This window comes from Salvia splendens, chromosome 4 (assembly GCF_004379255.2).
Source record: "Salvia splendens isolate huo1 chromosome 4, SspV2, whole genome shotgun sequence".
Lineage (NCBI taxonomy): Eukaryota > Viridiplantae > Streptophyta > Magnoliopsida > Lamiales > Lamiaceae > Salvia > Salvia splendens.
Genome location: NC_056035.1, coordinates 40,012,011 through 40,027,384, shown reverse-complemented (window position 1 = coordinate 40,027,384; position 15,374 = coordinate 40,012,011). Strand labels below are relative to the sequence as shown.

Sequence of the window (15,374 nt, the reverse complement as noted above, 5' to 3'; positions counted from 1 at the left end):
CATTCAATATGTTTTAAATGGGCCATTCACATAATTGGGTCAGCTCTACGCAAATTGCCAACATCCCTAACTTTATAATTACCTTATGCCCGATGTCGTCAGAATTCAGATAGAGATGAGTGGTGGGGTACCGGTCTCCTCCGGGGACCGGCTCTTACTATCTGACACCGTATGGCGGCGGTGGAGATGGTCGCGGAGGAGAGGGGACCCGCTCCGGCGGTGGAGGGGAGAGGACCGGCTCCGGCAGTGTAATTTTTAACTTATTATTAACTTAATCCGGTCAAAATTCAATTAATATTCGTTGACGGTTAAATTTAACCATTTCCGTCCAATTCGGACTAAATGTGACCTGTTTTTATTTGTGAGGGACCGAATAATTCAAAAGATAATATTTTTGACTAAAATCATAATCCTTTAGTCTAGATTTATTTATGAAATAAGATAGACTTTATTTTCTTCTAATAATATTTCAACTATTTTAAACTAATAGTAATAACGATTAGGGAGTAGTAATAGTAGTTTTTAGAAATAAACAAATTGATTAAATTATTAATTACACATACGTTGTTATAAAAATGTGACGATCACTGAAAATCTCCATCATCGTAAAAGCTTCGGCTTCTGCTTTCGCTTTCGCAGGCGCCGCCGCGCCACTACTTAGCCAGCCATTCCATTCCATTCGGCCTCCGTTACTGACACAGAATCCGACACCAAGCGACGTCGTTTGAGGGTCTCTGAAGTAGTTGAAAATTCTCGATTTCCTAACAATAGAGAGAGGACTTTGCCGCCTCAATGGAGGACTCGCAGCCGCTGCACAGCTCAATCCTAAATCCATCGGAAACCGCCTATTCTTTCTCTCCGAGACGTCGCCGCCCTCTCCCCAGCTTTACTTGTGGCGCGCTCCTCCAAATTATCTCCCTCCACCGCCCCCAGCTCCGAGTGAAAGGTATTGCAGGGGATCCAATTCTTTTTTATTTAGTGTCATGCTGTGTATGCTTTTTATCTGCTCTCATTTTAATTCCGAGTGTGAGAAGTTTTTGTTTGTTCTAATTGAGTAGAAAGTATTGAAAATTGGGGGAAAAGTTTTAATTTTTCATAATGTATTGCTTGTTTGCACATGCTGAATTAGGGTTTTTTTTATTTCTATGTGAAAAACCCTAATTTGGGTATGTTTTTTTGCCTTCCGTGAAGTTAATTGTTGTGTTTTTAAATCAGAGCCAGTGTGTGAAGAAGATGGATCCATCACTCATGGTCAGGTGATTTCGACGGAGACGTTGGTTCCACTTCCTAATAGCAAGGGATCAGAGGATAAGGTAGTTCAAGAAACATCTGATGGGGAGGGTAAGGAAAATAATGGTGTTCAGGATTCTGATGGTAAACATGAAACAGGATCAAAATTGCATCAGGCAGAGTTGGTACGAGACAGTGAGAAGCAATCAACTCCCCCAAATGAAATTAGCATTGAGGACTACATGGTTGTTGAAGAAAAGGCAGATGATTGTGCTGCTCAAAATGGTAAAGAGTTAGAAAATGTGAATAGTATCCTTGACATTGAGATGGATGATATTGGTACTTTAAAAAATGTTGAACTGGGGAAGGATTCGTGTTTTGATCAGTTCAGTGATGTTTTTGACTCTTGTTTTGGCTCTGACGTGGCTGTTGAATCATCAGAATCCAGACTGCACAGCCAAGAGAAAGGCTCTGTTTCGGAGGTGAATTTAGTGAAGGATATGGATTATGAACTGCAGATGAAGGAGATGGAGCTAGAGAAACTCATATTTAGTTCTGGCAATACAGATGCATCCTTATGTCAAAATGCTGGAAGGATTGAAGAAGGAGAGATCTCTGGGGATGCTGGGATTGCTGATGAGTCGTTTGATGCATCACTCGGAGGTGAAACGTTAGAAAATTCGTATGCTACCAAGGGTTATATTGATAGAGATAAACTCATGTGTGAGGATACAGATAGAGGACGCCAGCAACACGGAATGTCCAATCCATCACTGGCCAGCGTAGCAAATGTTGAGAGTAATCCCAAGGATGAGAAGAACAGATTACCTGCTAGACAATTGCGAGATTATCATGATTTGGATGTTCTTCGTCCGAGTCATAAACAGACCCCCAAACGTCGAGATACTCCCTGTGGTTTGGATAAACAAACTCCACCTGGAAGAATCCTTCTGGAAGATGCTGAAAATCAAACTTCTATTACCACCGAAATGGTATGAATGTTATGACTGTTCTTCCAAATTTTAGTATGTTAGCATATGTTCTAGCTTCATTTTCTGTTTTGTAGGTTGCATGTCAAACAATTCCCATTGAAAGATGGATTGAGGTATAACCATGAAAGATGGCATCTTAGTTAGGCTAGTATTACAAGTATCATACATATTACCTTAACAATTCATTTTCTTTGCGTTGAGACTTAAGTAGAGAAAATGGAGAGATTGAACTAATATTATCCTTTCGGGGCTCACTTGTTTCGAACTTTGGTGGAGTGTCAATCCACTAAGGTTTCTACAATTCTGCTTTAGCATACACACACAATTTTTGTCATAGTGTACTCCCCCAGCATGAGCTACAATCTGATGTGAAAGTTTATGCAGGACGAGAATGCCGGCAAAAATAAAAGGAAGAGAATTGTGACCAAGGAAAGAAAAGCTAAGAAAAAGGTAATTAAGAAAAATATATTGGACTAAAAGTGTATCACACTGCATCGACCTTTCTGTGATATGTGGTGTCCCCACTTCATTTATCTAGTGCAATACTTTTTTTGCAGAAGAAGGAAAGAATTAAAAGAGCAGAAAAGAACAGAGAACTTGGGGTTGAGAGATTAAAGCTGCCAATGATAATGAAGCCAAAGCAGAAAGGGTATTGTCGCCACTATCTATATGGGAGATGCAATAAGGTAGTTTGGGATAATATCATAATATGCCGTATTGTTATCAGCTTTACTCTGTTGGGTCATAGCTAAGTTTGCCATAACACAATACTTGGAGGAAATATCTTTGTTGAAATTTGCTCTTACATCCTTTTATTTTTTATTTTACAGGGCAAAGATTGCATGTTTTCACATGATACAGTTCCCTTGACAAAGTCTCAGGTGTGCTTAACTAGTTTTCTGTTATTACAAGATATATGTTTTAACTAGTTTCTAAAACCTTGATGATCAGGTAGTATACTAAATGCAATCTTCTTAATTTCATGAATTTTGGTCTTTTTGAATTATGTTATATGTAAAACCCTACAGAGCAATCAGTATCGATTTATGATTAAATCAATGGCCTTAGTCTGTTGGAGATCTTGCATGATTTGCTCACTATGGGTAGTATAATCTGTCATGTAACTGGAAAACCATTATTTTACTATATAACTTCCAGAACTGAACATGTGACGTGACTCTCGTGCAGCCATGTGGCCATTTTGCTCGTCACGCTTGCATGAAAGGAGATGATTGTCCGTTTGACCATCAGCTATCTAAATATCCATGCACCAATTATACAAATGGTTTCTGCAATAGAGGTTCTGAATGTATGTTTTCACATAAGGTAATGTTTTCTTCTGCAACTTCTAAGCTTTTACTTACGGCTACTTGCTGCCGTTCTTATTTGTATCTATACTTAATGCAACTGAATTGTGTTTTGTGCAATTAATCATTTCAGATTCAAGCCAAGAGTTCTTCTGAGACCCCAAGTACCTCCAACCATGGTTTGATTTCTCAGCCGCAAACAGTGCCTGGAAAAGAAGGATCTCATTCAGTGTTGAAGGCAGGTAAATCTGAACTGAAGTCCCCATCAACACCGAATAACCAAAACTCTACCAGACCCATGGATAGTTTCAGTACATCTCATCAGAAAGTTAACAGTAGATTAGGCTCCGCCACAAACTCTGCTCAGAGAGAACAGCTAGCTTTGAAGCCTGTTCCAAGGACAGGTGGGCCAACACCCAGAGGAGTTAGCTTATTGAATGGGGCAGTGCCACTTGATGACAATGGTAAGGAAAAACGGGACGGGTCCTTGGTAAAAACAATTGATGGCAGTGTTGCTGCTAGCTGTAAAGGGACCCTTAAAGTGCCAGGTCCCAAAAGTGAGTTGAATGAGATGGTAGCTCCAAGCAAACCGCGGGGGATAAATTTTCTCTCCTTTTCCCAACCTCCTTCGGATGATTCTAGCAGTAAGTTTTTGTCTAGCTTGCTTCCCACTTCTAATGATGGGACAGGGAAGTCAGTCATGAATGATATAGGCAAAGGAAAGCTTACTTGCTTGTCAGTCCAAGGTGCCGGAACCTTCAACGTTAGGAGAATGAACCAAAGTGATACCAACCTAGTATCAGACGTAAAGGCTAATGAAACTCCTCCGACTGTACCCCGGATTGCAAATTTCTTGTCGTTCGACAGAGCTCGTTTGGATGCATCCACTTCAAAGGAAAAAGGAATTCTTGATTCTAGTAAAAGCGACACTGTTATGTCGTCTGTTAAAGAGAGACAGAGCACAAGTGAGCTTCAGGATGTCACTGGAACACCTTCCCCCTTCTCGCATGGGCAGGGTGCAAATTACTTGAAGTCTTTCCAATCAACATTAGCAATTGCTGCACAGCTTGAACCTGATGTTAAAGTTGGATTACCTCATCATCAACGGATAAGTTAGAAGTGCTTTATTTGGCAATGATGTGATGCATATTGAATTCTACATGACTGAGTGGTTAAAGCAGCGAGGGTTTAGCCGAGTGAGAGTTCATTCGTGGATCAAGCTTGCTGTCGGTGCTCGTCATTCAAGCGTTGAAGGTGGTCTTCGAGTTCCAAGCGTTGGCGAGCAATAAAAGGGATCCTATTTTTGAAAAAATCAAGAAAACCTTGAGTTAAAACTGATGAAGTATTTTGGATAAATTTATATGCTAGGCAGTAAATAGGAGTAGAAGAGAGATTAAATTTCGGTTTGTTAATAGTTACCATTGCCCTATTATTAATTTGGGTTGATAATACTATTCATTTTTACTATTATTAGTAAACGTGGTAACATTGCACTATAATTAAATGCTCGAATATTACATGCATGATCATGATGTGCCAATCTTTATTGGATAAGATGATATGTTTTCGTGTTACTCAAACTTTAAAATTAGTATAGTACATAATTACATATGCTCCATAATCAATTTGATCGGTGGAAATTTGATGGAATGAGTACTATTACATATATATAATAAAAGGATAAATTGTTAAATACTCCTCATAATAAATATTTATATCTTAGTCCATCCTAATTTTTAAAAATCTGAAAATTAAATTATGAGATATGTAGTTTTTGCAATTATTATATCCGTCTTATTTCTGGCAAACTATGTGATGATATAGCAACCGATTTTAAACACATGGAAGTGTTACGACTATGTTAACTTGCTTCTTTAGGGTGATAAATGTTTATGTGGTGGGTCACATGTTTAAAATTGGTTGACACATCAACGTATATTTCACCAGAAATGAGACATATGGAATAATTGCAAAATTTTCATCTTTCGTGATTTACTTTTTCAGATTTTGAATAGTGTAAGACTAATCAAAATTTGGCCACGTGATTTATTTGACAATTTGCAATATAATCATTTACTCTCCTATCATTAATAATATCTCACTTTGAGTTAACACAACTTTTAATAAATGCAAATGAAAAATGTTAGTGTAGTACGGTTTCTATTATATATATATTAATTTTATAGTAACATGTGAATAAAAAGATTAATGGGATGTATAGATAATTTATTAAATAAAAAATAAACATTCAAATCATAACTTTTAGCTCTCATAACTTTTCAATCCCGCGAATTGGATAATAATAGTAACTTTTTACCAAACTGAAAATCAAAATACTCCATGTGAGAGAGAAACTGATAATTGACACGTAGAATAAAAATTCTTATTCTGATCTTCAATTTACTATGCATATTAAATATTTCAATATAAACAAAATTGCAGATGATTAGAAAGAAGCAAACAGTAACGAGCAATAAATTTTGGAGAAACAAAAAATTGTTGAAGAGATAGTACTATTATATTGAGAAACTCAGGCAACAGAAATTATAGATAATAAATGGGAAAATATCTAAATCTGAACCCACATTTCCACTAAAAAATGTATAATTCTTTTCACTATCAAAGAGTGTTGTAAAATTGGAGTTGGTATAAATTTACCTACGGATGATGTAGACATCAGTCGATCTATACAGTATGACTGCTAGAGTTGAGCAATTTCTCTTCCTCATTAGGATTATCCAACGTGGATAACTGAATACTCGATTTGGAGTTCGTTTTATTCCACTCGTTCTCCACACGAAAGAACACCCACTGGAAACGGCGCAGTATCTCCAGCGCTGATATTGCAAACACCGTGAGGTAGTTATGGCGAAGATGGGCGGATAGCTTGTATGTCCACGTGCAACGCAGGATAAGATTGCTCCCGATCACCCAAACATACACCTGAAACGTTCCACACACACTATTACTTCACAGCCTACTTGCATATTGTTCGACGAGTTGTGTTCTAAGGAGTATTATCATTTTCTTGATGCAACAAAGTGTTCCCTTACCCACTTCCTCCCATGTAACAAGTTGGATATGGTATGTGGTTTGCTGAATTTGAAAATCCGCGTGAAACAGCTGCGCGAGGAATATTGGAAAAGAGTATTCGGTAGGAGAATTTCATATCATGGAAATTCAGGAATCAAATATGGAAATTTCTTTACTGTACATACCTCAAGTCCCAATCCCGTGTGATATCCCAGTAAAACGAGTACAGGGAGTTCACTACACCCGATAATAGCCACAGTGGTCGATAAAAAGTTGTCCATTTTTCAGGGAAAACATGATACTTGAGGGCAGAAAGAAATATAACTGGTACTGCAGTTGAATACTTTAGGGCTGAAACAAAAGGAAGATCAAGTAATTTAATGACATAACATAATCAAACAATTTAGATTTCGCATATTATATAAACCATATGAAGCCCTTCGTAGGCTAAAGCTAGATGACTATGTTGTAGTATTACTATAGTAAAGACACATATGTCCGAATGAACGAATTCCCCCAAAATACCATCCTCTAGAAATATTAACCTGGTTCTACTAATAAAAGCTGCCATCAGATCAACATAGATATAAGCAGACAACATGATAAAAGCTAACCATTAAGCAGAGCAGTCTTTTCTTTTGTATCCTTGTACTGCCGAAGACATTGGAAGAAACGGAAAATGTAAGGCAAAACAAGAGCTATTGGTATTCCGACAGAGTGACTCCCACAAACAGAGTCTGCCTCAAACCATGCGATGGTAGCAACCTGGCGATTATAAGACACATGCAAGTATAAATGGACGGCAGCATGTGAACTAACATACACAGGGAAGTAGGACAATTATAAAAAAAATAACCTGGCGATGGACCATTCTACAAACTGAACGCTCCAGATCGGAGAAAACCTGCATGTTTAGACAAAGGTTAAAAAAAATAAGCTTACTCATGACTACCAGTTAACTTGGGGGAAGAATGATCCATAATGGAAATGACCATTCTCCAAGAAGCTCACATATGAAAGTAAATGGATTTTAATGTACTTTACGAGAAGACAGGCTAGATGTTTTCACATAGTAATGTATTTTACGAGAAGCACAAGAAAAAATGAAGATGATTAACTTACAAGTTACAACTTAGTGCAGTAGCAGATGGAAATTAAATAAGTTAGCACATTTTGAAAATAGCATTGTTCAACTTATATTCAAGTACAGAAAAGTTTGTGAATGGTAGAAATATTCTCTTGCATATCAGAGCTACAACCACTCCAGAAGAGATGCAGCATTTTCATTGTGGAATCTTGAACCATGAGTATATAAACGATCTGCAGGTATCATGGTTGCAGGATTAGAATAACATTCAGATGCATACCTTTGCCATAGATGTAAATATATCAGCCAAAAAGAAATCAGGAAATGATATTGCCTGCATCAGAGAGTAAATATTATCATAAAAATTTACAGAAATTATAACGTGAGCTCAAGGTCAATTTATAAATATGTGACTGATTGACTCAAAGAAGTGAGATAATAATGAAAACATCAATCACAGAAATTTTCAAATGAAGCTTTAAAATATAACACCAAGCTTTCAGGCAAAGGATAGCGGCATAGAAATATGATAGCAGGACAGATCAGAATTTCTGGCTTTGGGAGACTACACAAAATTTAGTAGAACAAATTTTAGGATGCAATGAAGTGTGAAGCCAAATTTCAAATGCTATGCCTTCACACACAGGCTCCTCCACTCTCAATGTATGTAAAAGTTAGTTTGTCGATGTCATATCTTAAAATAACGAATATCAGAACTTTTATCTTCTTTTTTGTGCTTAGCTAGTATGAATATATGAGATCTTCAGTTATTGCAGCATTAAAACTTGCCTGCAACGGGAAAACAATTCGCCAAACTGTCCTCAAGAAAAAGAAACGAGATGAAAGATAGAAGATATCAAAGGGAAATATGAGGGTCATCAAGACAGCAGCATACAAGAGCACCTGTAGTTGCAAAGACAATGTTAGTATAGTTTCTTCTCATAGAACAAAGAGGGGGGGGGGGGGGGGGGTAATATGTATATGTATTACATACTAAATATAGTATATTATAAAATAGACCATGTCTGCCTCAAGGCAGGTCACATACAAAGAAAACAAAGTTCATGTTTTTATCTCAGGCATGCTGATTAACGCAGAGATAATAAACAAGCCAAGAAACATCTAGATTCTAGAAAGACGACAATAATTCTACTCGAGATATATGATGATATTGATGCATAGAGCCCATCAGCAAAAATCCAACCCCTGCAATATGACTTACACAGAAAGGCATATAATGTCTTTGTTAGAACATCTAGATTTTTTTCATTTACAAGTGTCACTCATATTACATACTCCCTCTGTCCCACTAAAGATGACCCACTTTCCTTTTTTGGTTTGTCCCATCCAAGATGACCCATTACTCTAAATGGAAACACTTTTATCTCTACTTTCTCTCTTACTTTACACTTTCCACTTAACACACAAAATAAAACTGCATAAAACTCTGTGCCGCCCAAGGAAGGGGTCATCTTCCTTGGGACGGAGGGAGTATTATTTTCCAGGGATAATCTAAATACAAAACAGAAACTAATCTGTTGGCAGAGTGACAGAGTCCAAAGTTAAATATAGACTTGCATGAAAAAAATCTTGACAAGTGGATCATGGAGCAAGTTGTGGAATGTCAACTGTAAGAACCACAAGCAAAACCATAAGGGAGAGCACGTTCTTTTACCTACTTGAGATATTGAAAGATGCTCATACTTGAAATATTTTAAAAGTTGACAGACTGAGGATGCTCACTGCACCCATTTTGGACTTCTGTTCCCCTTACCATGACTTGACCATCTAACCAACGTGGCTCCATCATGGAGTCATATTCAGAGCTCAAGTTCAAGATGACTCAATATAAGTCATGGCAGCTAAATAATCAATTTAGAGTGACTCAATCAAGCACACTTAATCATCGAGTCATTGTGATTCAATATCATGTGATGATCAATATTCAAATTAGACTGCTGAGCTATTTATTCATTTTCCTATCCTAAATGTGTGAGAAGAACTTGGCCAAGAAATATGTTTACCCATTTCCACTTAGTAACATAAAATGACCGATCCAAAATTTAGCTTGCACAGTTTGACAAAGTAGAGTAATCGAAGAGGTCTCAAACAACTGATATGGTTTTCAACCAATGTTATGAATCATATTCATCAGATTCAATTTAAAGGAAATAAGCATACGTACTAAAGCTATGGAACATTATAGCTTTTTAGGTTGAATACAATTTATGTGGATTGTAATATTATTGTATGTATAGTAACTAATAGAAGAGAGCTCAATATAGTTCATCCTGCATAGTGCATACCGAAAAAATCAATTCAAACTAACTGAACATGATAAACGATTAGAATAATATCTAGGAGAAGAAGCATCTATTACACTGGTTGAGATGCCGCCAATGAAACTTCTCCGTGAGAATACAGATAAAGGTATGCTGTCATGCTAGTTGGCACAACTATTGTCATCCATGTAGCACACTGACACATAAAAGATATCGTCAATAAATATGTGAAACATAATCAACCACCAGGCGCGAGAAAAGAGACTAGAGAGACATAAGTTGCATCTAGAAACAGGGAAATCCAAAGCACCTATAAGAGAATTTACAAATATGACTACAAGCTGAAGAGACCAGAACTATACGAAGATCAAAACAATGGACAAACGGGCTGCTTTATAGGGAGCACAGATATAAAAAGTTGAGACAATATATAATACAATAATTTCTATGGTGTAATAAGCATTTACTGAGAAATGTAAGCACAAATGGGTATGCATCTGGTTAAAATATATACATAAACTCAAATTTGTTTAACCAAAAGGTGGAAATACTGTTCTTAGTATCTGGTTAGGATATATACAGAAACTCAAATCCGTTTAACTAAAAGGTGGAGATACTTTTCATAGTATCTGGTTAGGATAATACATAAACACAAATCAGTTTAGCCACAAGGTGGAGATACTTTTTTATAATATCATCTATCATGAAGACGACACTTTATGAAACTAGAATGTATCACAGCATGAGCTGCAAGACACAATCCTCCAGGTTATGTGAATCATGCCACTTTAAAAGTCCTAGAATAAAAGACGATTTAACATAATTAAAAAAAAAGATCCTTATGGAAATTCAAGCTCAACATGCATAGTCTTGTATGATGAACTAAGGTTTGTATGTTAGATACAGAGCAATGCAAGTGCATGATTCAGCCTGGATGAACTAGAACTCTAGTTTACAGCAGTAAAAAGAAATAGCATCGAAACAAACGGAGATAAGAAATATGGGAGGGTAATAATAATACTTATATTTAGCCCAAGCTTATGAATACCTTCCATATCTCTCTATGAGTGAGATGGCTCTGGTCTAGATCAAAAATTTTCACATATCCAATATTAGACTGGGCGAAAACCCACAAATTGATTCCCCAAAGCCAAACCATCATAGTCTGCAGCACAACCAAAAAACAAATTGTAGAGAGGCTTAAATCCGAGAATGAGTATATTAATTCCATCATTAAATATGTACAGATTATATATGAGAACTCAATCAAGACAAATCACTGACCACAAGAAGGAGAGGATTATAATACAAGAAAGCCTCATATAAAAACAAATCTCGAAGGTCTGCACTCATTCTCATTACTGAATCCCATCCGATCTGCAAATAGTAGAAACAAACATTAGACATCTACAAATCAGAATCAAGCCTAGATTAGAAAATTTTGAAACTTTAAACATAGGTAGATTTGCAATAAAGGATAATATTCAGCTAACCTTGCAACAGCAGAATCCCCAGATGAAAAACAGTAGTACCTATACACAAAATTAGATTAGAGATGTCAAGCTAATCGAGCATGATAAAAAATCACCAAATAATAACCCAGAGATACATCTAGAGGTAATACCTTGAATCTCCAAAGCAGAAGAGGGGAAGGCACAATGGCTGCACTGCTTAACTGTGTCGCCCCAGCCTTCATTTCATTTGACTCTGTATTACGCAAAAAATCTTCCTCAGAGCTATTTCCGAGCTCACCCGAACCTGCGAGATAATATGAATATCATCACAAACATGGTTAAATCTTTTGCAGAAAAAGGAAATGGATAATCATACAGATAGAAATAAATGCTTAAAGATACATATACATATTCACTTACCAATATCAAACACAACAAACCGGCTACCAGATTTCCGTAGATGAGGACTATTCTTAGGGATAGACTCAAGACCTCCAAACATAGATGGAGGTGGTAAAAGGTACAAGCTTTAAACAATTAAGTGTGCAGCCTATAACCACAACTGCAGAAAACGAAAACTGTCCAACAAATCTGAGTATCTTACGCATACAACATTCTAGCAAATCATAACTGAACATTATGTCAAAATTACTACCAGCAAACTCTAATCTGGATTCAAATCGGTTCGGTATTCAAATTCAATCAGGACTACATCACAATGTGGCTTACAGAAAATAAAATATGAAATGAAGGAAGTTGATTCATGTGATCTACATACTAATTACCTCAGATCTTCTGAATCTGCAACATTGCGCAGCTACTGTGTGCTGTATTCTCTTAGATTTCACGAAAATTTCTGAAGCAATCGGATGAATTTGCGGAATTGATGCAAGGGTTTTCAAGTACAGAGAGAGATCACAAAAGGAAGAATTATGCAATAGAAAGAAGATAAAAAAAATCATTTATATACGAACAATAGGGAAAATATTTTTTCAAATCGCAAATCGCTTATAAAATGCCGTTGTGATAAAAAATAATAAATGGCTAATTGTTAAGACTGGAGTACTATTTTTTTTCCTAATATTTAGTCTTTTTATCTAAATAAATTTTTGTTACATTTTGTTGCAAGTTGTTATTGATTTAGAGCGATCCTACCAAATCAAAGTTGATTGTGTGCATTAGCAATAACGGTAAACGAAATTTGTGAGATCAGAACCTGATAATTCTCGCACAGAAGATAGTTTAATTGCTAAGTAACATTCTTATAGAAAGTCAATGAGTTTGAGAAAAGAGCATTAGATTTATAAAAGCTAATTAAGCATGTTATAGCTGCTTTTAAGTTTTAATAATTTTGTTTAGTGTTTGTTTGTTTTCTGGTTTTCTAAAATTAATCATGGAACTTTGTTCATAGTTTCGATTTTTTATACTCCCTATAGTAATAACCTGATCATTATAGTCCCAAATTTATTTTACATCCCTATTCCTAGGCTTAGAGATGCCCAAGGTTTTCGGTTCCGGCGGTTAATCACAGAACTGTAACCGCCGGTTCCGGTTCCGAACAGGAACAGTGACTTTTTTCTTGAACCGGAACCGCCATATTTTTAACCGCGGGCCGGTTCCGGTTCCAAATTTTACGAACCGAAACCGTGCCGGAACCACCGGTTCTGGACGGTTCCAAACCGGAACCGTGAAAAACCGTCAGAAAACCGTGAAATCTAGTTGGAATTGCGAAAAATTGCCGGAAACCGGCGGTTCGGAACCGTGAAAAACCGTTAAAAACGCCGGAACTGCCGGTTTTCGAACCGAAACTAGAACCGTGAAATAACCTCACGGTTCGGTTCCGGTTCCACATTTCTCGAAACCGGAACCGCCGGTTTACAAACTGTGGGTACCTAGGCTTTTTTGCAGAACTACCAATAGACTTTGGGCCAACTTTTTTCTCCCTTGATCCAACATCATCCTAGCCCAGTTCCAATTTATAACTAGACTCCCTATCCCACACGTTTAGCTATAGGGAATAAAACAACACAACTTTGAAAGTAAATAAAACGGTCAATGGTTTCAGTGATCCGTACATGTATTTTTAGGCCTTAATTTTCATATTGGTCTAGCCCGTCATTGTCCATGTGCCTATTTATATAAAAGTAAGACACGTCACTTTGTAATTTGAAAAAATAATCTGAATACAATCTATTCTCCGTTTTCTGTCCGTGGATGTAGCCAACACAACGTTGGTAAACCACGTAAATTCATATGATAGTGCATTACAATATCAACCGTCTAACTCAAAATAATTTATAAAAATTAACTATTCCAAAAGATTAACCAAGAATCGATACTAAGAAATAATCATTCACGTAACGTGTAGTGATGGGGTACGTACTAAACAAGCCCAATAGCAGTGACGGCCCATCAGCCCAAAGCCCAAGGAAGAGTATCAGTTCGGCATTACCAAAGAGTTCGGCCCCAGCCTACAGCTCGGTAAAAGCCGACCAATCAAGCTCTACTCTCAGATCGGCAAAAGCTGCTCGGCAATAGTTCCTCAGCCCAAAACCCAAGGAAGAGTATCAGTTCGGCATTACCAAAGAGTTCGGCCCCAGCCTACAGCTCGGTAAAAGCCGACCAATCAAGCTCTACTCTCAGATTGGCAAAAGCTGCTCGGCAATAGTTCAGCAGTTCGGTCTCATTATTCGACCGAACTGGGAGATAGTGGACTCATGCAGAACCTCCACGACCTCCACTACACGATCTATTTAGTGGTGGACCCATGCAGGATCTCATGACCTCCACGACATCCACGATCTAATTAGTGATGATGTAAGCCACGACCTAATTAGTGATGATGTAAGCCACGACCTAGTCAGTGGTGATGCAAGCCACGATCTTAGTTCAATGTATAAATAGAACTTAGATCAGATAGACACGGAGGAGAAAAAGAGGGGAAAGCTCTCTAGACATCAAATATCATATAGCAAGTCTGTATTTGTAAGCTGGAAAACCAGATCAAGCAATACAATCTTGCCCTCCTTTCTTCCCGTGGACGTAGATTTACCTCAGTAAATCGAACCACGTAATTCCTTGTGTCGTGATCTGTATTTATTACCTGCATCTACTACCATCAAAAATTCGCCCAACCATCACTGGCGCCGTCTGTGGGAAACAGAGAACCAAATCTGTGATAAAAGCGAGTTTTTGATCCTCTTCCACCAAAAAAAAATGCATACCAGATCACATAATACCCGTGCTTCCGTCCGTGATAACCATGAGGAAGCTAGTCCAGCCCGCAGGTCTAGAAAACAGCCTCGGGAGAAATCTACTTCCAGTTCTCACGGAGAAGGAACAAGCCGCTCAAAGACTCATCGCACTGAGTCTTCCCAGCAGCCCGATTTGAACGAGGCTGTCAAGTTGTTTTGGCCGAGAAGCAGGAAGAGTTCTTAATTTTCCTGCAAAAGGGCCAAAAGCCGGAGACGAAAACGGTGGATTCTCCCTCCTCATCCAGACATGAAAGTCACTACCGCAGTAGTGCCGTGTCTTCCAGGAAGAAGAATCCTCAACCCCGACATGTTCCTGTTCCTCCTCGGTACCGGAATCACAGGAGAACTCCATCTCCTCCATACCGAAGAGATGTCGGGTTCGCCATGTACGGAGCATTGAAGACTCCGTTCTCGGACGATATCACCCGAACTCCCTTGCCACAGAACTACCGAACTCCGTCGATGACTTATGACGGGTTAGTGAATCCTCATGACTTCCTGGGACGCTATCAGTATAACATGGCGAACCAGGGTCTCAATGAGGTCCATATGTGCAAGCTGTTTCCCGAGCTGCTTATCGGGAACGCAAGAAGGTGGTTCGATAGCCTCCCCAAAGGCAGCATTAGATCTTACCGAGATCTAATGGATGCTTTCCACAGGAGGTTCTTTCAGAAAGCGGAAGCCCGAATCACTTCGGCTCAGCTGCTTTCTACACGTCAAGGTCGCGACGAAAAG

General features: G+C 38.0%; 2 protein-coding genes across 8 annotated transcripts; one reads left to right on the top strand and one right to left on the bottom strand.

Moving 5' to 3' along the window:
* Positions 1-624: 624 nt before the first annotated feature.
* Positions 625-5,002, top strand: LOC121800038. 5 transcript variants are annotated; one of them, XM_042199591.1, is made up of 9 exons: positions 625-946; positions 1,216-1,515; positions 1,672-2,222; positions 2,297-2,335; positions 2,607-2,672; positions 2,780-2,908; positions 3,053-3,103; positions 3,411-3,548; positions 3,663-5,002. In XM_042199591.1, the coding sequence occupies exons 1-9, from the start codon at positions 793-795 to the stop codon at positions 4,644-4,646; spliced, it is 2,412 nt and encodes an 803-aa protein (XP_042055525.1). In that variant the 5' UTR covers positions 625-792; the 3' UTR covers positions 4,647-5,002. The 5 variants fall into 5 exon arrangements, with proteins under 5 accessions (XP_042055525.1, XP_042055524.1, XP_042055522.1 ...); XM_042199590.1 differs by having other exon boundaries at positions 1,216-1,893; positions 1,966-2,222; XM_042199592.1 differs by having other exon boundaries at positions 904-946; positions 1,216-1,313; positions 1,390-2,222.
* Positions 5,003-6,099: 1,097 nt separating this feature from the next.
* On the bottom strand, positions 6,100-12,454 carry LOC121800037 (SPX and EXS domain-containing protein 1-like). 3 transcript variants are annotated; one of them, XM_042199586.1, is made up of 14 exons: positions 12,171-12,454; positions 11,806-11,947; positions 11,556-11,689; positions 11,425-11,463; positions 11,216-11,308; positions 10,980-11,096; positions 10,032-10,127; positions 8,439-8,552; positions 7,930-7,983; positions 7,419-7,466; positions 7,177-7,327; positions 6,748-6,913; positions 6,583-6,652; positions 6,100-6,472 (listed from the first exon to the last, which is right to left on the bottom strand). In XM_042199586.1, the coding sequence occupies exons 2-14, from the start codon at positions 11,885-11,887 to the stop codon at positions 6,215-6,217; spliced, it is 1,422 nt and encodes a 473-aa protein (XP_042055520.1). In that variant the 5' UTR covers positions 11,888-11,947; positions 12,171-12,454; the 3' UTR covers positions 6,100-6,214. The 3 variants fall into 3 exon arrangements, with proteins under 3 accessions (XP_042055520.1, XP_042055519.1, XP_042055521.1); XM_042199585.1 differs by having other exon boundaries at positions 11,806-11,963; positions 12,171-12,453; XM_042199587.1 differs by lacking the exon at positions 11,806-11,947 and having other exon boundaries at positions 12,171-12,451.
* Positions 12,455-15,374: the final 2,920 nt, after the last annotated feature.